General features: G+C 53.4%; 12 protein-coding genes across 20 annotated transcripts; 4 read left to right on the top strand and 8 right to left on the bottom strand.

Moving 5' to 3' along the window:
- Positions 1–21: 21 nt before the first annotated feature.
- On the bottom strand, positions 22–3,418 carry KVP18_000924 (uncharacterized protein; the record flags this gene model as incomplete). Its single annotated transcript, XM_067950447.1, has 2 exons — positions 22–902; positions 931–3,418. 2 exons carry the CDS (start codon positions 3,416–3,418, stop codon positions 22–24), a joined length of 3,369 nt encoding a protein of 1,122 aa, XP_067813006.1.
- Positions 3,419–3,714: 296 nt separating this feature from the next.
- KVP18_000914 (uncharacterized protein) lies at positions 3,715–6,204 on the bottom strand (the record flags this gene model as incomplete). 3 transcript variants are annotated; one of them, XM_067950431.1, is made up of 4 exons in its annotated part: positions 3,715–3,853; positions 3,921–5,649; positions 5,678–6,049; positions 6,078–6,204. In XM_067950431.1, 4 exons carry the CDS (start codon positions 6,202–6,204, stop codon positions 3,715–3,717), a joined length of 2,367 nt encoding a protein of 788 aa, XP_067812990.1. The 3 variants fall into 3 exon arrangements, with proteins under 3 accessions (XP_067812990.1, XP_067812991.1, XP_067812992.1); XM_067950432.1 differs by lacking the exons at positions 3,715–3,853; positions 5,678–6,049; positions 6,078–6,204 and having other exon boundaries at positions 3,917–5,635; XM_067950433.1 differs by lacking the exons at positions 3,715–3,853; positions 3,921–5,649; positions 6,078–6,204 and having other exon boundaries at positions 5,655–5,930.
- A 200-nt stretch (positions 6,205–6,404) lies between these two features.
- On the bottom strand, positions 6,405–7,996 carry KVP18_000910 (uncharacterized protein; the record flags this gene model as incomplete). Of its 3 annotated transcripts, XM_067950420.1 has the most annotated exons (2): positions 6,405–7,366; positions 7,393–7,996. In XM_067950420.1, 2 exons carry the CDS (start codon positions 7,994–7,996, stop codon positions 6,405–6,407), a joined length of 1,566 nt encoding a protein of 521 aa, XP_067812979.1. The 3 variants fall into 3 exon arrangements, with proteins under 3 accessions (XP_067812979.1, XP_067812981.1, XP_067812980.1); XM_067950422.1 differs by lacking the exon at positions 7,393–7,996 and having other exon boundaries at positions 6,405–7,211; XM_067950421.1 differs by having other exon boundaries at positions 7,286–7,996.
- A 482-nt stretch (positions 7,997–8,478) lies between these two features.
- Positions 8,479–9,225, bottom strand: KVP18_000908 (uncharacterized protein; the record flags this gene model as incomplete). Of its 2 annotated transcripts, none has more annotated exons than XM_067950418.1 (1): positions 8,479–9,225. In XM_067950418.1, the coding sequence occupies one exon, from the start codon at positions 9,223–9,225 to the stop codon at positions 8,479–8,481; it is 747 nt and encodes a 248-aa protein (XP_067812977.1). The 2 variants fall into 2 exon arrangements, with proteins under 2 accessions (XP_067812977.1, XP_067812976.1); XM_067950417.1 differs by having other exon boundaries at positions 8,479–9,213.
- Positions 9,226–9,390: 165 nt separating this feature from the next.
- Positions 9,391–9,909, bottom strand: KVP18_000909 (uncharacterized protein; the record flags this gene model as incomplete). The annotated part of the gene is made up of 1 exon (XM_067950419.1): positions 9,391–9,909. The coding sequence occupies one exon, from the start codon at positions 9,907–9,909 to the stop codon at positions 9,391–9,393; it is 519 nt and encodes a 172-aa protein (XP_067812978.1).
- Positions 9,910–10,082: 173 nt separating this feature from the next.
- KVP18_000928 (uncharacterized protein) lies at positions 10,083–10,847 on the top strand (the record flags this gene model as incomplete). Its single annotated transcript, XM_067950451.1, has 1 exon — positions 10,083–10,847. One exon carries the CDS (start codon positions 10,083–10,085, stop codon positions 10,845–10,847), a length of 765 nt encoding a protein of 254 aa, XP_067813010.1.
- A 310-nt stretch (positions 10,848–11,157) lies between these two features.
- Positions 11,158–11,619, top strand: KVP18_000921 (uncharacterized protein; the record flags this gene model as incomplete). The annotated part of the gene is made up of 1 exon (XM_067950443.1): positions 11,158–11,619. One exon carries the CDS (start codon positions 11,158–11,160, stop codon positions 11,617–11,619), a length of 462 nt encoding a protein of 153 aa, XP_067813002.1.
- A 60-nt stretch (positions 11,620–11,679) lies between these two features.
- KVP18_000919 (uncharacterized protein) lies at positions 11,680–12,509 on the bottom strand (the record flags this gene model as incomplete). 3 transcript variants are annotated; one of them, XM_067950438.1, is made up of 2 exons in its annotated part: positions 11,680–11,888; positions 11,915–12,509. In XM_067950438.1, 2 exons carry the CDS (start codon positions 12,507–12,509, stop codon positions 11,680–11,682), a joined length of 804 nt encoding a protein of 267 aa, XP_067812997.1. The 3 variants fall into 3 exon arrangements, with proteins under 3 accessions (XP_067812997.1, XP_067812998.1, XP_067812999.1); XM_067950439.1 differs by lacking the exon at positions 11,915–12,509 and having other exon boundaries at positions 11,680–11,868; XM_067950440.1 differs by having other exon boundaries at positions 11,883–12,509.
- An 82-nt stretch (positions 12,510–12,591) lies between these two features.
- On the top strand, positions 12,592–13,746 carry KVP18_000923 (uncharacterized protein; the record flags this gene model as incomplete). Of its 2 annotated transcripts, none has more annotated exons than XM_067950445.1 (1): positions 12,592–13,746. In XM_067950445.1, one exon carries the CDS (start codon positions 12,592–12,594, stop codon positions 13,744–13,746), a length of 1,155 nt encoding a protein of 384 aa, XP_067813004.1. The 2 variants fall into 2 exon arrangements, with proteins under 2 accessions (XP_067813004.1, XP_067813005.1); XM_067950446.1 differs by having other exon boundaries at positions 12,712–13,746.
- A 165-nt stretch (positions 13,747–13,911) lies between these two features.
- On the top strand, positions 13,912–15,030 carry KVP18_000926 (uncharacterized protein; the record flags this gene model as incomplete). The annotated part of the gene is made up of 1 exon (XM_067950449.1): positions 13,912–15,030. One exon carries the CDS (start codon positions 13,912–13,914, stop codon positions 15,028–15,030), a length of 1,119 nt encoding a protein of 372 aa, XP_067813008.1.
- A 760-nt stretch (positions 15,031–15,790) lies between these two features.
- Positions 15,791–17,297, bottom strand: KVP18_000917 (uncharacterized protein; the record flags this gene model as incomplete). Its single annotated transcript, XM_067950436.1, has 2 exons — positions 15,791–16,865; positions 16,906–17,297. 2 exons carry the CDS (start codon positions 17,295–17,297, stop codon positions 15,791–15,793), a joined length of 1,467 nt encoding a protein of 488 aa, XP_067812995.1.
- Positions 17,298–17,544: 247 nt separating this feature from the next.
- KVP18_000922 (uncharacterized protein) lies at positions 17,545–19,257 on the bottom strand (the record flags this gene model as incomplete). Its single annotated transcript, XM_067950444.1, has 1 exon — positions 17,545–19,257. One exon carries the CDS (start codon positions 19,255–19,257, stop codon positions 17,545–17,547), a length of 1,713 nt encoding a protein of 570 aa, XP_067813003.1.
- Positions 19,258–20,180: the final 923 nt, after the last annotated feature.

The following is a 20,180-nucleotide window of genomic DNA, read 5'->3' as shown; positions in this document are numbered from 1 at the left end:
TTCCCGTTACGAAGTCACGCACTAAAAAGAACTCTCCAGCAAGGCCACCGCCTTGGGACTCCCGGCCAGCTCATCATCGCCAACAAGGGCCTGGATCGTGGGGTGGTTGATGCCGAGACGTTGAATAACGTTCTTCATGATAACCTCTAGACTAGACCAAGACTCCACGGTTGCATTTTTCCTCATCTCTGGGTGAATGAGACAAAGAACGGAAGCCTTTATGGTGGTCTGCAAATGCTTCTCGACCTGGGAGAACACCGGCCAGGTGAAAATGGCGATGAGGGTGCTTATCACAGGAAGAGTCTCGTCAAAGTCGTCCTTCAAGGGCAGCGCGGAAAGGAAGGCCGGCACCACGAGATCCACAGGGCACTTCTCGTGGGGTAAAGCTTGGAGGATGCGACCAAGACAAGACGCAGCGTTGTCTACCGCCGGTGCCTCCTCAAGCTTTAGATTACCGACATAACTCTCTTCAAGGTACTTGGCATTGATCGGAACCACCTCCTCCAAAGCCGCAGTAAGACCAGGCACCATGGGGTTGATCTTCGACAGATCAGCAAGATTACCCAGGAAATAGTAAGAGTTCCTTCTGGCAGCAACCTCCTCATCACGAAGGTTGCTGACGGCGATAGGTAGGACAGGTTCAACATACTTGAGTGCAGGAACACCAAGATACCGGACTACCTCGGCGTAGGCGCCTACGCCCATGTAAGAGAGTGCCTTGTTCCTCGCGAGAGTAAGAATCTGTGGTTGGATCCGCTCGAAGAAACTTTCGAACTGCGGACCGATGACCTGTGCGACAGCAGCTAAAAGATTTGCGGTGTCCACATGAAGTCGTTCCTCAATCACTCTGACATCCTCGTCGTCGAGCTCGACCTCATCATCATCCTGACACGCATGAGCATCTGAGTGGCACGAGCAACGTAAACTCACTGCTTAGAATGGCCTCTATGGTTGTGAACACTCGGTCCACGATATTAGGTTGACACAACAACCCAGGCCCCATAGCTTCCAGAAGTCCGCCGACGTTCAGTAGCACGTCCGTGACGACCTCCTTGTCGTCTTCGTTTTGGAGTCTCTCGTCAAAGATCGGCCAGACCTTCTCGAGCCACAGAGCCTGACACTCGCACGTCAACGGCGTGGGGCAGGGGGAGATGCCGGGCTTCCACATCCGTAGCGCGGTGCTGTAGAGTGCCTCAGGGTTGCTGAGCAGCTCTTTCGGCAGCCACATAGGAGGGTAGCCTTTGTGGATCGCCACCATTACCTCCTTCAGCAGGTCAACCACACGTCTCCTGACCTCGCCGTCAAAGGCCTGACACAAATTATCCGCTGCCATTAACGTTTTCTCTAGGAGTACGGTGGTGTGTTGGATGGGCACATTCTCAAAGATCGCGGAGAGGCATCGTAGCGCTGCCTGCTGCTCCTCAAGTGCTGCGATGTCCACAGCGAATTGCGTGATATGGCGGAAGTCCTCAATGGAGTCGCCCTCGTCAAGGTCGGCAAGATTGGACAGTTGGTCGTCGAAAATGGGTTTGACGCCGTCACCAGACAAGAGGGAAGCGAGTAGCCACGGACCCACACGTTTGACCAGACCCCCGAAGTCCTCCTTGAGAACTCCAGCAAGAGCAGCTAGGAACGCGTAGCAGGCTTCGCGGGCCTCGTGGCGCTCACTGTCTTCCTCCGGCTGATCCAAGCTCTCTGAGTGGTCCTGCGGGGCCAGCGAGGTCAGAATGTCCAGGATGGGGTCTTGGAACTTGGATTGGTATGGCATGTACGTCTCTTGATCCATTGAGCTCAGAATGTGCGCCATACCCCACATAGCCTTGTTGCGTGTGGACGCCACAGGTGAACGCACTTTTTGCTGGAGCATCTCTACGATGCTTGGCAGGAACGGCACAATGGCATGCTTACAGGCAGCCGCCAAGCTGCCTATAGCGCCAAGAACGGCGTCGACGACGTTGACTCGCTCGGGATCGTTGCTTGCTTTCTGGAGAACGCCGCTAAATAGCGTCAACGACTCCTCCATCAAAGGGATAAGATCGTCTGTCGGCGTCTCGTCCCAGGCGGTAAGGAACATCTCTAGTGTAACACAAATGACGTTCTGTATAGCAGAGTTTTCCTCGCATTCCTTCTTTAGGCACGTCATCAGCGCCTTGTAGGCCTGGATACCGTAGGTTGTAATCTCAGGTTGCAGATAAACAGCCATGTTGCTGATAGCAACACAGGCAGCGGAGCGTACTGTTTGGTGCTTCGATTGGATGCCATCCAGAACAAGAGGGATCAGATTCGGCAGGTCCTTCGTCATTTGCACACTGGAGCCCTCTGCTATGGCACCCAGGCCGAAGAAAGCCATATGCACGTCCCAGTGGTTCTGCGAAGCCTGTCGCGCCTGCAGCCGTTGCATGACGCTGGGGTAGACGTGCTTGACCGGCAAAAGAGTGCACATCGAGTCAATGGCTTCGCCTGCCACTGTCCACGGGTGAGTCTCCTCGCTGTCCGTCGCATCGACATCACTTGGCGTTGAACCGAAGGTGAGAATCGCGTCGAGGAGCCCATCCACAGCGCCAGGAATGGCGACGATAAGCTTGGAGCGCTTTCGACACAGTTGTCGCAACAGGTGCACTGATTGGAGCTTGATACCGATCTCAATATCAGCTGTCATAGTCGAGACAATAAGAGTCAGCAAGGCAGGAACGGCTTCTGGGCAGACGATCGGACCCTCGGCCAGATTACTCAGCAGCTCAATTACAAATTGAATCAAGTCTGAGGAATCGTCCATCATAGACTTTTGCCCGACCTCGATCAGAGGGGCGACCAAGCCCTGCAAGCTCCCGATTTCCTCTTTGGACGTAGCAAACCCTGCGAGGCATTCCACCAGCCGAACACAGGCGGAGGTAAGGCCAGCTTCGTTGGAGCGCAGGCCTGCTTGACATGCCTGAACGGTATGGGCGAAGTAGGATCGCATCTCGTCAGCGGAGATGTGGTCGAAGAGCCCTTGCAGGACTGTAACTCCGACCTCCATGGTCTGAGAGTTGGACTGGCTCAGCAGAGACTCCACGATACGCATGAGATCCCCCTTCCAGACTGAATACTGCACCTTGGCACAGGCGGATACGCAATGGGCAACGCAGAGCCTAACGTTGTGAACGGGCTCCTGCTCGAGTCGCATCAGGATCTGAGTGCTGAAAACCTGCTTGTCCTGGTCAGTCAGCTGATCCCACGCCTTCACGAGCCGTCTGCGCAGGATGATGGTAGCCAGGTTACGGACCTCGGGGTTGGGGTTCTCGGTGAGATTCTGCAGCAGGGCAATCAGAAATTGGGGGTCGGATCCAGCTTGTTTCAGGACATTGTTGGCGTTTTCCACGTCCTCTCCAGCAACCATCTGCTGGAGGCTTTCAGTGACCACGCTACCAAAGTCCATCGTAGTTGTAATTCGAGTATTATGGACGCCAATCAGTTGAGATTGTGGGGATTCTTTGAGGAGGGCGTAGGCCTTCTCCTCGACAACTGGACCGCTCTGATTCTCGCAGTCGAAGGCGGATGGGGCGGTCGGAATTCCCGACAGAAAAAGGATGAGCTAAAAGGCATGCTGGTGGAAATGTTTCATCCTTGTAGGTGTTTTTTGACAGAGTTTACACAGGCGCCCGAGATCGCGGAACCGTTGACCTGAATGTTCGTAAACAGGTGATCGGGTCAGTTGACAACTTGGCTGACCTACTATACAACGAGGTCTCCACGAGATTTAGCATGGAGCTCGAAGATGAGAGTGAGCTTGAAGTGGCGCAGTGGATGATCGACCTGCATCAAAGTCTTGGAAGACGCGACATCGGCGTTATAGAGCAGATCCGACAACATTCTGGATGCGCCCTTGACAAGTGCTCAGGCCAGACGATGGTCTTAACCGACGCTGGGGAAACCCTCACGCAAGTATATGAGGACTCCAGTTCCGAGACAGGTGACGTATGTCCATGAGTTCTCCTCTTTCGTTTCGCAATCTCAAGCCTTCGCAATGCAGCACCAAACACAGAGGCAGCAGACCATCGTTCGGATCGCTAAGGAGGCCAATGCACATAGCACCTCCTAGGATGTCGTAGGTGGACGGATGCCGTCTCGTAGGCAGCTGCACCGAGACTCCCAGAACAGCCAGCCCCACCATGAAAATCATGCTTGTAGGGGGGTGCAACCAGAGCACGTCCAGAAATAACGGCTGCGGACGAGAGTCCAGCGATGCAAAATAAGCACCATGAGACGACTTGTCGAAAAGCAGCGTCTTAGGACACGGCATGTAGTAAATCGCCAACGAAATCAGTGATCCCAGAGCGGGAGGCATCAGCTCGATAGTCAACAGCACATAACAGCAGCAAATCCAGCGGCGTGTTGCCAGTGCCGCCAGGAGAATTGCCCAGACCACAGACGACAACGACGGCGCAACGACGAAACATACTATGAAGCACAGCTGTAGCAGAACTGGGAATGGGGAAAGACTCGTTGCGCCAGAGTTCATCTTTTCCGGCAGATCCTGCAGCGACCCCACCACGGCTATGGCGACCACTATCACGCGCAGTAACGTAGACACGTGCTGCCGAACGAAAAACGGGAAGTAATCATCTCTCTCAATCCGCACGAACGCATCGTTGGGGATTTCCTGTGGCGGTAGCAGCAACGTCAAAATGAAATCGGCAGGCGCCTGTGTAAAATCGAGCCAACGACCAGTGACCACCGAGTGCTCGCCAGCCTTCATCAGCCTCCAGCTGCGATTCCGCACAAGCCGCTGCTCTGTGATCTGGCAAGTACCGGATTGGCAACGTTCTACCGACAATAGCCCATGCACGTTTGCAGTAGTCCATATGTGGAGACCAGTCGTACCGGGAAGTCGGTTCAAATGAATCACAGACTCAGCGAACTCCTTTAGGGGGACCCAGAGGGGAAGACTGTCGTACTCGACAGCCTTCGGCGACTGGGTCCAGAAGATGACGTTCTTGTTGGCCACAAACTGGACTGTGCTGTCCTTTGCCAGCTGCCAAACCCAGTATGTCTCAGGGTAGTGCTGCTCATGTAACGGCTTCAGCACTGCTCCATCGCGCCATAAAGTCACCGCATGACGCCTATCGTCGAAATCGGACTGAAGATGGCGAGTGTTCGCCCAATCCAGTGTCCGGTTGACAACCATTGCCACCACATCCGTCCTCGCGGGAACACGTGTCGGCGAGTTTGGCGGCAGAAGCTTCTTTGTAGGGCTGATGGCGAGGTTCCTGGCCTGCTGCCTTCGTTCTCTGGGAGAGAGTAACGATAGGGCTTTCTGGTGGTCTGTAAGGTGTAGCCGGAAGAATTCCCGAAGAATGCGCATTGTGTGCTCGGAGAACTGTATGTTCACGTGGCTTGCCGAACGATACAAATTGGGAATGAACTCCATATTCGCCATGTGCGATTCGAAGACGTCGCGGAACCAAGCAGGCGGTCTAGACGTCTGATATGGCACTATCCGGTCCTGCCGACCAGGGTGTAATACGACAAGCTTCGTGCAATTTGGTCTGCATGAGGCGGTGGATTCCCAAACGTTCCTCATCACAGTCATTCGGTAATCCACGGCCAGCGGATTTCCCAGAAGAGCATGGGGTCTCAGCACGGGGCTGGTCATGAATATCATGGACACTGCGTCATATAGGATTCATTACCTCACCTTCACTCCAGAGCTTCTCTTGGGACATGAAATCCAAAAGTATGAGAGCTCCAAAGGAATGGGCATGAAAGACTATTCGGCCACAGTTCTGCTGCATCTGGTCTTTGATTGTCTGCCAGGCGTGCCGCATGAAAGCCACTTCGTCAGACGCGATCCGCGGGTGAAATGCCGCGTGGAACCGAAGCCAGTCGAAAGTTAGGTGGCGCCACGAGTGGGAGCCCATAGGGTCAGCCTTATTGATCCACCACCCCATGCATGCACCGTCGTCGTAGATGCCACCATTGCCTGGCACGAACACGTACAGATTCGGCGCTGAAGGCGATCTGGTGTTGGACGTTGGGATCAATTCGACCAGTCCAAACGGGGAAGAGGCTGTATCGAGATATCCGAGTAGGCTCACTGCTATTCACGAGCACCCTCCTGTAACTCAGGGTCCGGTGCAAATTAACTGCGGGAGAGTCAGCCCAAGGGCCAAAGCCCACAAGCAGCAAACCCATCAAGAGCGCGACGAAGAATATCAGCAACATCTTTAAGATGGTAGAGGCAGACAAAAAACCAAAGCAGGAACTCACCCACGACCGAGTCGTAAAATTAACGACAGAAATCGCCTCTTTTAGCAAAACACCCCATAAATCGATGGATGTGTCCGTGAGAGATACACTTACCAATATTCGAATTCGTTGTATGCTTTACATTAAAAATCGAACGCACAGATGTCGGAACGTTTCTAGAATTCGCTTTCTGTCTCGGAGGTGCCGACTTCAGATTGGCAGTCGAACATACAACGCCTTTCCCTCAGACATGGACAGCTGCTGCAGTCGAAAACGGGGTCCGTGTCCACGAGGAAACTCGACTTCACCTCCAAGTGCTCCAGGCCAGGAACGCCTTCAGGGTGCGTATCGAACCAGCTGAGAATGACATGGTGGGCCGCGCCAAGCACTTGAAGACTCGACGGCAAAAACCCCTCCTCGATGGTGGGAAGCGGATCCCCAAGACACATCACCTCGAGCCTGTGAGGCAGCACCCCCGGCCCCAGACACAGGTCGTACTCCTCGCCCAGCTCCAGATGGAGCAAGCCCCCAGGCAACGAGCCAGCAGTCAATCGATGTTTGAACGAACTGGGTAGTCGTAGTACCTTCAGCGTGGCAGGCAACGTTCCGGGCTCGATTGTGTAATTCCACTCGTCGGAAAACCACATGTCGAGCACTGTGAGATTCGGAAGGCATGTCAGCCTCTCAGCGTAACTAGACCCCAAGTGCAGGCATCGAAGGCTCGACGGAAGGCGCGCCTCCGCGAAGCTTACAGAGAAGGAGTCAGTCAAGATCAAGGAGGACAGGTCTGGTAGCACACCTTCATCGAGCCGCCAAGTCACGATCTGTGCCCCCAGATCATCGATGACGCGGATGGATTTGGGCACCGCCTCGAGGGGAAATTCGAGCAACTGCCCATCAGCGAGGCACGGTAGCGTTAGGTGCAGCAGGCCGTCAGGGAGCACGCCCACCCCGATATCGTTGCCGAAGAGGCTGCCCATCATTAGACACTTCAGAGTGGGTGGGAGTGCCCCTGGGGGGATGGGCTGATCAAAGTCGATTCCTAAGCTTAGGATGGTCAGGCTAGACGGCAGGCACTCCAGTGGATGGTTGAAAAGGTCCCCAAGGTGGAGACTAGCAAGGCAGGACGGCAGCAGATCTTTGTCACAAGACCTCCACACTCACTTTCGAGACTTTCGTTGAACTCGTCAGGAAGGGAGAGACTGACGAGGGTGTCTGGCAGGCCTGTGAACATATGAACGGATGAAGAGTCGATGTGAAGCTCTGAGAGAGCAAGGGGCAGGAGCGTCAGCCCTGACAACGGCTCAGTTAGTGGGCAGAACAGCTCAGACACAACAAGACTGAAGAGTTCCGCCGGCAACGCATCAGTCTCCAGCGCCACAAGGCAGTCCACCGAGAGGCACTTCAAGCCCGGCGGGAGGCACCTAGCGTGCAACTTGACGACGCCTTTTAGGTGTATCACGTGCAGGGAGTCGGGAAAGCGCTTAAAGACAATTGGCTTGCAAGGCGTGTATATTTCGAGGGTGCGGAGCTCGACTAAAAACGGCACGTCTTGCCACTCGAAGAATTCTCCCACAGATTCGATGATAAGGTGGTTGACAAGGTCCAGCGTTAGGCCCCTGTCCACTAGATGTCTTAGAGCCTTCACGGACTCTACATTCCTAAGACAAAGCTTGTTCAGAGTCAAAGTGCTCGCCCACGAAGGGTCAAACTCATCCGTGGTCCTCAGTGACAGGGATCTCACTCGCCGCTGCAGCTGTGGGGTCATTTCACTCAAGCTTCGAGCTGTGGTGTGACATGTGATAGACGTGCGAGACATGAGTTCACAGAGATGTCGGTTACACTGGCTGTGCTCAGCACCTCGGAGACTCACCTCAGTTTTGAGATTGTTCGACACCTTAAGCCAGAGCAGAATGATAGGACTTCTTCGAAGACGGAAACCGGAAGTGAGTCCATTTTGTTTTTTCGATTTCATCATCAAGTCACGTAGGTCACATCATGACTTGGCCTCTGATGCCAGCCCCTTTCGGGTTAGCGGCAGCCTGGTTTCCGCCCATACTGCCTGCTCCGGATTCCACGTGAACGCGCCTATGGTCGAAATGCAGTGCACTCACTTGGCAGAGAGAAGGAACTCTCGATACAATGTCGATGTTGGGGAGTACTGCATCCAAAATGTAAAATATTGACTATGAACCCGCATGTTACACGACTGACTGATAGACGTTATCCTGACCAGATGCGTGACGGCCTTCACACACGATTCTTATAGGCAAAGGCCTGTTGGTCCTGAAATCCGGGAAACCCTGGGGGTGGCGCTGGGATGCCCGCTGCCGGCGCCATGAATCCAGCGCCCATCCCGGTCATAGAAGGGGGCGGACCCTGCACTCCAGGAGTCATGAACGGCGGGTACATTTTGGCTAGCTGGTAACGCCAGTTCTCAAACATCTTCTCGTAGAGCTTAGGGTCCATAGTGGGGTGGTTTGCCATGGCTGAGTACATCAACCCGTTCATCTTGTCCGGCGTCATGGAGGGTGCTCCCCAAGAGCTGCCTAGCTTGGCAATGTCTTGTTGGTTTCGCTCGAATATTTGTTGGATGTCCTTGATCCCCTCAACCACTCCAGGACTCAGCCCACTCTGAGCGAGAAGTTCGTTCAGTCGATCCTGATCCGCTGGCGGAAGGCCAACTTGTTTAAAGCGCTGCTCCTTGTTTGGCTCCGAGTCACCATCCTGATGCGCCGCTTCCGATTCCACAGCAAGTGCTTCAATCTTCTCCCTCAGCGGCTTGATCTCGTCTCGGACTATCTGCTGGAACCGGGTGAACCTTTCTCGTTCATGGGCGCCCTCCTCATCTGGATCCTCAAGTCCCTTTGCAGACAGGTCGTCGTGTTCTGTTTGCAAAAGCCTTTCAGGTCTGTCAAAGGACTCAAACCTCGACAGACGAGGAAGTTTTGCAAGTGCCACGGCAGTCAAGAATGCTAGCCACATGAAGGTATGCATACCTCAGAATCCTCCATGTCCGAAGGAGCCAATCACCATCTCTCATTCCGAACGTTGTTTACGGTGAAAAGCTTGGTTTCGGTTTCATTAGGACTCTTAGAAGTTTTTGGTCGGTTTGTCTTTTAGTGTACACATCTTCAATCCGATCAAAACGGTTTCATTGAGTCACCAGTTCATGTTATTGAACATTGATGCCATGTCATTGACCATAGTAACTGCGAACTGACCTTGGGCCATCACCTCTCCGGCTGCGTTCATGATGTTGGCTGGATCTAGGGCCGAGGGTTCGACGTCAACCATTCGGCTTTGGATTGGTTGGCCGGAGTTGAACCATACCGATGACCTCAGCAACAGCTCTATCTCTTTGTCGGAAGGAAGCACACACAAAAAGTTGACTTCTTTCCCTAGCGAGGGGCCTTTTTCGATGTGGGAAATAGGAATGAGATACTGCAAGAAGCACAGAGCGGCACGCTCATCAGTGCCCGTGGGGAAGTTGCAGACTACGCACGTCTTCGCAGGGTCCCACCCCTCGGGTGCAAAGACGTTCTGTAGGCCTTTCGCCACCGAAATGCTCTGCATAGGTTTCACTTGGATGGCAGGTTGTGGGTCCGGCGGACGTGGAGGCCGGTTCTTGCCCACAACGAATGTCATGTGGTATTTGTTGCTGCGTTCGACAGGAGGCATGCGGATATCTAATAATATCTAGTTGACCACAGAGAGTGTTCATGCAGAACGGCTGCCGTAGGCAAACCGGCAGAACGACTTCGTTAAGAAGTTGGACGATATTTCGACGAGGGTTTCCGTTTCGCTGACAGAATAGTCGGAAATGACTAGTTTAAAATAGAGTTTGAGCTGAAATGTGCCCTTTCAACGACACCTTCGGCTACAGCCACGCTGATCATAGTAGCCGGTCTGCAGATCGGGGGTTTCAGCTGCAAGTGCAGTTCGACAGCTCTCGGCAAGCAATGCCAACGCATCATGGGTTCCATGCCAAACCGCGGAGGTCGATGCACAGGGCTGCTCCGTATGCCACGTTTGCTGCTGAGTCGCTGTTTAAAGAGAACCGTCCTCCAATGAACGACAGACCGCATTACGCGCATGAGTACATCCCGCCACAGCGCCCTTTCTCAAGAAAGGAGCGACCGGAATTTGCCTTCCCCTGGACTTCGAGCAAAACCACAGCGAAGTGTGAGTCCGCGCTTTCAAGTCCACTTTCAAAGGAGTTTCTGTATCCTGACAATCATTTCGCTGATTGGGGTCCGAAGCCGGTAGGTCTGGAGACACGAATGTTTGACAGCACGGTTCGGCCGCCAGAACTACGAGCTGATGCTCGGTTCATGAAGTCAGCACTGTCAACGCCCTATATTACTCCCAAGATAGCCCCGATCGAGCGGGGTCCAGTCGTCGCTCAACCCTCGTTTGGCCCTCGTACTTGGCTGGACGAAGAGGCGCGAGCTATGCCTGAAATGCTCCGCCCGGAACCAGTGGATTACGAAGAGCTGACTCAAAAGGCGTTGGGCTCTTTCCTTCTCTGCGTGAGTGTCGCTCACATCGCTGATCCAGTCTTCAACCGTAGTCGTCCTCGCATGGGTGCTAAATTTCACCTTCTCTTCCTCCAGTAGAATAGGTGAGCCGCTCGTGCATGCACAATCCAGTTGGAGTTCTTCCCGTGTTCGCAGGGGCTGGCGTGCTGATCGCTCTTTGTAAACGATAACCATCGTCATTTTTTTGGGTGTGGATGTTGGCAGAAAATACGGTGCATCTCCAGACATCTACCATGAATATTCGTGCATGAAACTCGTACTGCATCTTGAGGATATGTTAAAAACCACGTCAATCCGATTTCCAGGTTACTGACACAGGCCGTGACGCCTGCCACGTCAGCATGATTTCCTGGATTACGTCTGAATTATAATCTTGCATAAGACAACAATGGAGCGGACAGACCAGGTGTCCATGATCAGCGCCGGTAAGGGCAAGCTAGGAGTGGAATCAGAGTCCAAGCGTGAAGTGCAGAGAGCCCGTAACCGTCTCAGCGCACATAAGCACCGTCAAAAACTGAAGGAAGGCATGGAGGTTCTGCAAGGCCAGGTTGAGGAGCAGAAGAAGAGACGAATCGCTGCTGAGGCGCAGGTGGTTTACTTGCAGCACCAAAACGACGACCTCCAACAGAAATTGGAGGGCGCGAAGCAAAAAACGACAGAGCTGGAGGCTAAGATCCAGGCGTGGTCGATGCTCCACAACTTTGGAAGAGAACGGGGATTGGATTTTTTACCTACCTTGCAAAAGATTGTCACGTCTGAGGATCAAATCCCACCCGGCCCAACGGCAGCCACGGTCGATAACGCCATAACAATGCTACAGAGTTGTGTGAAGAAGGAGGACGAAAATTAACATGGTCTAGAGCTGTGTGAGGAACATACTTAACAAACCAGTAAAGCCGAAGTTGACGCTTTACATTTGCGCCAGGCTCTCCAGGTCCGCCTCCGTGACGTCCATCTGCGGCGCTCGCGTTCGGCGGCGCTTGGGGTGCCTGACTGCTGTGAGCTCCCTCTCCACCTGACGCCACCTCTCTGTCAGACTTGCCAACCTGGCCTTGTCGATCTCCAGGTCTCTATGGGCCAGATGGAGTTCCTTCGACATTTCCTGCTCTTCCTTCAGAACTGGGATGCCATATCCTTCGACTCACCCTCAGTTTGTAGACGGGTGAGCCCTGCCTGTGCTCTCTCCAGCTGCACTTCCGCTCGCTTGCGCGCCACTCCAGCAGACTCCACGTGTTGATGCAGATCTTCTGTCGACTGGTCCAGTTGGCTGATGGTCGGCAGCTCCAAGACTAGGGTCAGACGTCCCCTTGCCACCTTACTGCGCTGTCTCAGTTCCTCCCGCGTTTTCTCCAGCTGCAAACGGCGGCCTGCGGTCGTACACAACCTCTCCTGCAGCTCCTGCCTGCGCGTTTCAGCCTCAGCCATCAGACTCTGTATCTTTCGGACAGCTCTGCGTCGAGTCAGAGTCTCCGCGGCGTCTTGAGAGGTCATTTTGGATTGGATGTCCCCTTTCTGAAGATTGGCAGCTTCAGCCTGTCGGCGCAGACGTTCCCGTTGGTGCGTCAGCTCCATCATACGCATCTCCCTCTTCTCCACCAATGTTTGCACCTCCACCCTTCTGTTGAAGGCCGCCTCCGTCCGTTGGATGAGAAGCCTCTCTCTAGTGCGAAGGGCCTGGCACCTGTCAATCTCTACCTTAAGTCTCTCTCTCGATTGATGCAGTTGCTGAGATATTTCCATAGGACGAAACTGTCACGCAGACGACCCCTCCCCTGAATCCAATTCCTAATCATACACTCATAGTTATTCTTCATTTCGTTTGATGCGACGTTCAACTGTGGATCTTCTTGGGGACGTCCAAGCTCGGAGCGTCCTGGGTCACTCATCAGGCTTTATGAATCGCCATGTAAATATCTATTGCAGAGGAGAGACGTCGGAGAACATGCTCCTCTACTGCATACACAGCCCTGAGATGCCCAGCTTTAAAGAGACCAGCCAGGTAGTTGTCCCTGAGGACACTGAGCTGTGTGACGACTACGCAGAGCTGTTCGTGTTGAAAAGGGCTATGTCCAAGCTGGCCGAGGTGCAGTTTCGGTCCACCTTCACGCTTCACACCAGATCTGAATATGCCGCACACTGGTCCCGCGATTCCAGTACGGAAAGAGCAATGAGTGAGTGCAGGGGAGCCGCCACACCAGATCGGGGTTGGCGAACTGCCAATGAGACTCCAATCGGAAATAAGGGCTTGATATTGTCTTGCCGGTACTTGATGAAAATGATGCCTCGAGGACGAGTTGAGCTGGCTGCACCACAGGGGCCATCCAGCCTTAAGTGTGTTCTTACACCGGAGGTCCCTGATGACTCCTTCTTCCTCGAATCGGCTGATCTTGAACCGGTTCGCGTGGTAGTCCTCAAATCTGGCCAACGAGTGCAGCTACGGATGTACGATTCTGACAGATCTCTAATCTCTCAGCAATTAATCGCAGGCAAGGAAGTCATGGAGCTGCTGATGCTCAAAGGGCTGATCTCAGGTCTGCGGGTCGTTCATGACTTCCTCAGCCGCCGGAAGCAGTTTCAACATGTTGAGGTCTTCATTGATGACCACCAGTTGCTGACTGTGCTTCACGTCCTCAGGCGCGATGGATCCCTCCCAACCAACATTGGCGTCCCATACTTGATGAATGCTGAAGGGGTCGAGGCCTGCATCAGCTTCAGCCGTCTGATGAGCGCCTTTCCCCACCTGACTCTGGAGCTAAGGCCCAGCGACTACCTGCTATTCCAACTGTCAGGCCGTCAGAACTCGGAGTGCAGCATTTGCCTGAGTCTTATCCAGCACGACTCTAACGTAACACATTGTGGGCACGTCTTTCATAACGCGTGTTTGGGCCAAGTGTTGTCTCTGCAGCGGTCGAGTGCCAAGTGCCCGCTGTGTAGGGCTACGCTGACAGCCAACGAACTGCAGGTTTTCGGTTCCTAAAGGCAGGTTCGAGCTTTTTATTCATGATTGCAAATTCGTTTTACCGCTTCGTTCACTGCTATACCTGTGTCGTACCAAGACTTCTGAATATTGTCCAAATATTGGGTGAAGCTAATATCCGAAGCGTATCCATAAATAATAGATTTTCGCAGTATTTCCACATCGATGGAGTCGCTCGATCAGGGCCTTCACTTTCTCCTTCCCCTTGAGGAAGCAAAGGAGTTAGACCAATGCATGCGTCTGCTCAACGCAGTGCCACGAGCCCAGTTCACGGAAATGCTCAACATGAGATCTTGGGTGGTGGAGGACCCCAATCAGTTGATCCTCACTCCAACCAACGATTCCGGCAGTTTCATTCGAATCTGGACCAGTCGCCTGACAATTATGCGCGCGTTGGATGGACACACTGCCGCCATTCAGTCCCTGTGCCGAAACATCTTGGAAGCTGAGGTGTACAGAGCTGAAAAACACCACGACGGGTTGTATGTGTTCACGATTGTGGAGCCCATGGTGTTTGTATTCCCCGATGAACCACAGGGGAAGGAAGATCCGTTTAGATACTACCAACGACAGTGCGCTTCGCGCCAAGAAATCGCGTGGTTCAACCAGGTGACGTTCATGAAAGCGATGCCTGACCACGACTCAATACTTCCGACCTTCAGTCGCAGCGACGATGTGCTACCAAGCGAGGAGGCCGAGCCACCTTTTTACAGACGAAAAGGGCTGCTAGATGCCATGCTAGGAAGTTGCGTGTGGCCGTCGCCAGAATTTCGACAGCAGTGGTTCGTTGAGGGACCGAAGAAACTATTACGGCGTATCTTGGTGCATCCCCATGAGTTGATGCTGCTGATGCAGTCGGTACGCGAGAGCAGAGTTCTCTTGTACCACCTTGACACCTACTTTGCTTCTGATCCGGTGGTACATTTGCAGTGGTTGAAGTTCTGGGGCAGTGATGCTTGGATGACAATTCTGAAGGAATTGGCACCGGTTGCGAGCTCCGAGGGATGTCAACCGGTTACACCTGAGAGCATAACCACATGTAGTGTCGCCAAACGGGTGGACCAGGCATCTCCAAGGCCCTCATTTCCAGCCAGGAAGGTTGGCGACCCCAGCGGCTTTGCTGGATCAGACTGCACACCTATGAACGTCGACGTAATCTGGCGCCCTCCGCGAGAGGCGGCGAGGTCGCCCGCCTACACAAGCGGAGGGTTCCAACTCAACGACAACCAGTGGAGCGCGATTGTTGTTGGGGCGGCTGGAAGGCCTAGAATCATAAATGAATGAAGTCATTGCATAATTTCCAACTGCGCTCATTAAAGCGGCAGATATGTGTGTCGTATTTTTTTGTGACTACATCATGTGCTGTCTCGTCTCGTCTCGTCTCGTCGAAGCTCAGTTATCCCATCGCTGTAGGTGTGTATCTTAGTGGAATGCCATCAATTCGCAAGAAACTAGGAAATTTTTGCCGCTCGGCACATGTCGTCCTCCGAGCTATATCGCCTCAACGAGTTGGGTTGGCCAGATTGGGACTTTGAGGCTTTCATACGCTCGCGAAATCATCTCCGGTCTGATGATCAGCAAACCAAGGCTAGATTGCAGGAATGGGATTATCAGCCTGTCGAAGCCGACACGAGACTCCACATGGAGGTTCCTTTGGAGGACAGGGCGTCTCGCAAGCGTACTCGACCCGCCGAGAGCCCCGTCACGATGTGCTTACGTCAAAGCTGGGCGCTCCGTACCGGCGGAGAGGAGTTAGGACCTAAAATGCGTCGTCTGCGCTACTCAGAGTCCACATGTGACCAAGAAGGCCGACGATTTCCCATTGACTTTCGCTAGTGCGTGTTGCGCTTGGCATTTCGCTGTTTGTCTTGGCCAACTTGACGTGTCCATTCGCCATTCGCTGTGTTCCATAGAGCTCTAGGTTCCATTGATACTGATTCATTGTACACTTGAGCATATTCCTACGTGCACTGTATTCAACTATCTGTCTGTCATACGTGAGTGGGGGCAGTCATTGCGCTTATACGTGCACTAGATTCGACCACTATCTATGTCTATCATACGATCGGGGGCGGTACGTCTCTCGGCGGTCCCGATCCTGCCAGCCGCGGTCTCGACGGTCATCTCTGCGCTCTGGGTCTCGACGTTCGTTGTCTCGACGGTCTCGGTCGTTGTCACGCCGGTCGTCGCGATCTCTGCGGTTGTCCCGGCGGAAGTCTCTGTCGGGTGATCGACGACGAGACTCGTCCTCGGGGTAATAGGACCGACGCCTACCCGATCCGCGAACATCGTCCCTCTCTTTGTCCTTGATGCGGTCTTGGATAATTCTAACCGCCTGCTCACGGTCTGCTTTGTTAGAACCAAAGATAAGAAGTCGTCCTTCAGTGTCGGAAATCTTCTCTCCATCAAGGAAGATGAATGTGCTGGTTTTCTGTTCAACGTTCCTCAGACCCGCGCCCTTGCAACCGGTAACGTAGGCCACGAACTTGTCTGGGATAGGCAGAACGGCAACGTCGTCCCTGTTGCTGGTGTCAACGGACACCAGTTTGGTGCGTTGTTGACACAGCCACTCCAGGTACTCGCGAGCCCGGCGACGCTCATCCTTTAGTCCAACGATGAACGCGTAGGGACCGACATACTCCAGAATCGCAGCAGCGGCAGCTGCCAGCTTCTTCCTCGTGGAGCCAAGCTTCCCAAGGGCGTATGAGTAATTCTCTTCGGCGATCTCGACGATGTCGTGATCGAGGTTGTCTGATTCGGAGATAGTTTCGTTAACGTCCTTAGTGAAGTAGCCAGGGATCTTCTGATCCACTGCGCTCATCACCTTCAGCTCGGCACCCTTCCGGTGGCGTTCATCGCCGAAAATCGCCAGCCTCTCAGTGGGCGATTCTTTGGAGGACAATTCAGTGAAGAACATCAAAGTACTCCATTCTTCTTCGATGGACCGGAGACCCAGCCCCTTCCGACCTGTAACATACCCCACGCACTCGGTGGGAACCTCAAGCACCGTAAGGTCGTCGCGTTCAGCGGGATCGCAGTCAAGTCTGACGGGCCCGACACGTTGCTGCATAACGAAGTGGACGTACTGCAAAGCACGTTCTCTATTGGGCGGAGGTCCTCTGGGAGAATATGAGAAAGGCACGTCAAACAACCACCAACCTGACTTCCAGTATGGTGCTGCCAGACTCGTCCTTGGTAATGTTGAGGTCTGCTTGGCACACTCGAGCTAGCTTTTTCTTGGTACGCCCACCGCAACCGAGGATGAAAGAGGCGTCTTGGTCGGATACCTTAATGATGTCAACATGCGCTCTTGAGAGCACGGCGTCCCTCCTCAAAGGCCCCGTTGGTGATCGCGAGCGAGACCTCGAGCGTTGAGGCGAGGACCGTTGGCGACCAGGAGAGGCCGACCTAGATCGAGACCTTGACCTGGATCGCGACCTAGATCGAGACTGACGCTTCACTTCGTCTTTGCCGGCGTCACGAGGACTGTCAGGTCGCCGGGAGTCGTCGGTGTTGCCGTCCATGCACTGTGGTTCCAGAGGTTCCGCCATGAAAATACCTATTTATTCCAGCGCTACTAGTCCTATGAGATGACGCAACAGTAGAGAGAAGTGTCCGCGCCACCGCCTACTGAACGCGGGTGGGCACGAGAGCGCCATCCTAAATTACAGAGCATCCTTGTGAAGAGAAGGAGCGCCAAGCGATGCGAAAGAAGATATCCGAACGTTCAGTGCAGAGGAGCGGTCAGCTGCTTTTAGTGGTTTGAGAGCCTCAGGTTTCATTCACAGAAAGCCGTCATTACGTCACCACGGTGGGTCCAGCGCGACCAGTGATCTCGTGAATCTTGCACAACTCCAGAGCAATGTCTATGATCACCTTCAGCGCCGCCGCTGTGGGTTGAGCTGTGTCGTCCTTCTCGTATTTCTCGAAGTACACACGGACTGTAGCGCCGACTGACCCGGTGCCTGACAACCTCCAGATCATCCGACTTCCGTCTTTGAAGATGTACCGCACGCCTTGATTCGCAGCCACAGACTTGTCGACGGGGTCCGTATAGGTGAAATCGTCTGCAGTCACGACTTGATTCAACTGCAAGTAGGTCTTGGCTTCTTCTGATGTGACGTGTTCGTGAAGTCTCGTAAGGTCCGAGCAAGCAAGGGTGCGTAGATGGTCGATCACCTCGTTGGCTTTGGTGCTCTCGACTTCCTCGTAGTCGTAACGGGAGTAGTAACATCTGCCGTACTCCTGCCAGAAGCCGGTAACGATCGCTTCGACCGAGACTAACGCTTGGTTGTTTTCGTCGTTGGCATGAGCCAATATAGACAGCCAGGCCAATACCGCCCATATACCGTCTTTCTCCCTAACGTGATCTGATCCCGTACCAAAGGACTCCTCGCCACAAATGGCCATCCGCCCGGCGTCCATCAGATTTCCGAAGTACTTCCACCCAGTTGGCGTCTCGAAGCACTCAAGGCCTAGCTTAGCCGCTACGCGATCTATGGCGCATGAGGTTGGCATGGACCGAGCTACCCCGGAAAGACCGCCAGCGAAGTATGGAATGCACTTCTGGGCGTACGCCGCTATGATAGCTACGCTGTCAGACGGCGTAACAAAGAAGCCCTTTCCTAGAACCATATTACGGTCACAATCACCATCGGCTGCAGCGCCGAAATCAGGTGTATCCTCAGTCACCTCCTGCGGCGCTAACGGCTTCATTATCTTCACGAGCTCCTCGGCGTAAGTCAGATTGGGGTCGGGGTGCCCCCCGCCGAAGTCCGGCTTAGGGTCGCAATTCATGCAGCTTTTGGGCTCGCAGTTGAAGACGTCGACAAAGAGAGCCTTGGCGTAGGGACCTGCCACACCGTGCATGCCGTCGAAAATCAGCTTGAAATCTGGTCGATTGAGCAGTTTCTGAATTGCATTGAAGTCGAATATGGAGCGCATCAGCGAGACCCAAGAAGCCACAACATCGATGACTTCCACCGTGAAAGTCTCTGTGAGCTTTACTTCTCCGCAGGTGTCGATGTCAATGGGGGGAAGTTCCAGTCGTTTGTACTCGGTCAACGTCTTTGAGAGTTCGAAGATCCTAGAGGTCACAGCATCAGGTGCCGGGCCACCGTTGCTCATGTTGTACTTAACTCCAAAGTCGTTCTTGGGGCCACCTGGATTGTGCGAGGCGGTGAGCAGAATGCCACCATACAGATTCTTCTCTCTGATCACGCAAGAAGCTGCAGGCGTCGACATGAGTCCATGTGCACCGATGAGCACACGCCCCACTTGGTTGCCAGCTGCCACCTCACAGATCTTCTGGATAGCCTCTCTACTGTAGTACCGCCCATCACCAGAAACTAGGAGAGAACAGCCTTGAATCTCTTCCGCAGGGAAGCACGACATAATACTTTGCGTGAAGTTTTCCAGGTAATTCTTCTGCTCGAACACTACAACCTTCTTACGCAGACCTGAGGTGCCTGGCTTCTGGTCTTCGAAGGGAGAGGTGGTTATCACAGCCATCAGCTAATGTTGAATAGGTCGATTTCTCAAGAGACCACGTATGATTGTGGGACGGATATTGCAAAAAAACTTGAAATACCAGATTTTTCCACTTCCATTCGGCAGCACTTTTTTGAATATTATTTACTCATATAAACATGAAGATGTGACCAACGAATATTATTTACACTTTTCACCATGAGGCAGCCGATCACTGCGAAAACGAAGATCCAACCGTTCTGTCTCCATTGCAAAACTTTAAGCGAATAAATACTCAGAGAGTTTAAGACAATGGTTTAAGGGGTAGTCGCCGGATGACAACGAATCTGTACGAGCTTGTGCTATGACGACTCAAGATCTGCACTGATTGGGAACCTAGTGATGACAATCCAACTCCGATCTCTCGTGGAGACTTCCTTAGATGTCTGATATGCTTAGTCCCTTCTTATCATAGGCACCTATCTTGGAGTGGTGGAGGGAATACTGTCGTCCAGCTATTGGAGTTCTTGATGATCTCCTCGGAAATGCCGAAAGAACCATGTACTCGGTCCCTCCTTATCATAGGCGCCCATCTCGGAGCGGCTCTGTTTGGGAGGGAATACTGTTCGTCCAGCTATTGGAGTTCTTGATGATCTCCTCGGAAATGCCGAAAGAACCATGTACTCGATCCCTCCTTATCGTAGGCGCCCATCTCGTAGCGGCTCTGTTTGGGAGGGAATACTGTTCGACCAGCTATTGGAGTTCTTGATGATCTCCTCGGAAATGCCGAAAGAACCATCTACTCGGTCCCTCCTTATCATAGGCGCCCATCTCGGAGCGGCTCTGTTTGGGAGGGAATACTGTTCGTCCAGCTATTGGGGTTCTTGATGATCTTCTCGGAAATACTCGATCCCTCCTTATCATAGGCGCCCATCTCGGAGCGGCTCTGTTTGGGAGGGAATACT

The sequence above is a fragment of a genome (assembly GCF_019968955.1).
Source record: "MAG: Porospora cf. gigantea A chromosome Unknown PgA_NODE_133_length_35120_cov_353.694, whole genome shotgun sequence".
Taxonomy (NCBI): Eukaryota; Apicomplexa; class Conoidasida; order Eugregarinorida; family Porosporidae; genus Porospora; species Porospora cf. gigantea A.
The sequence above is the reverse complement of the archived record's forward strand: the minus strand, read 5'-3'. Positions and strand labels throughout refer to the sequence as shown.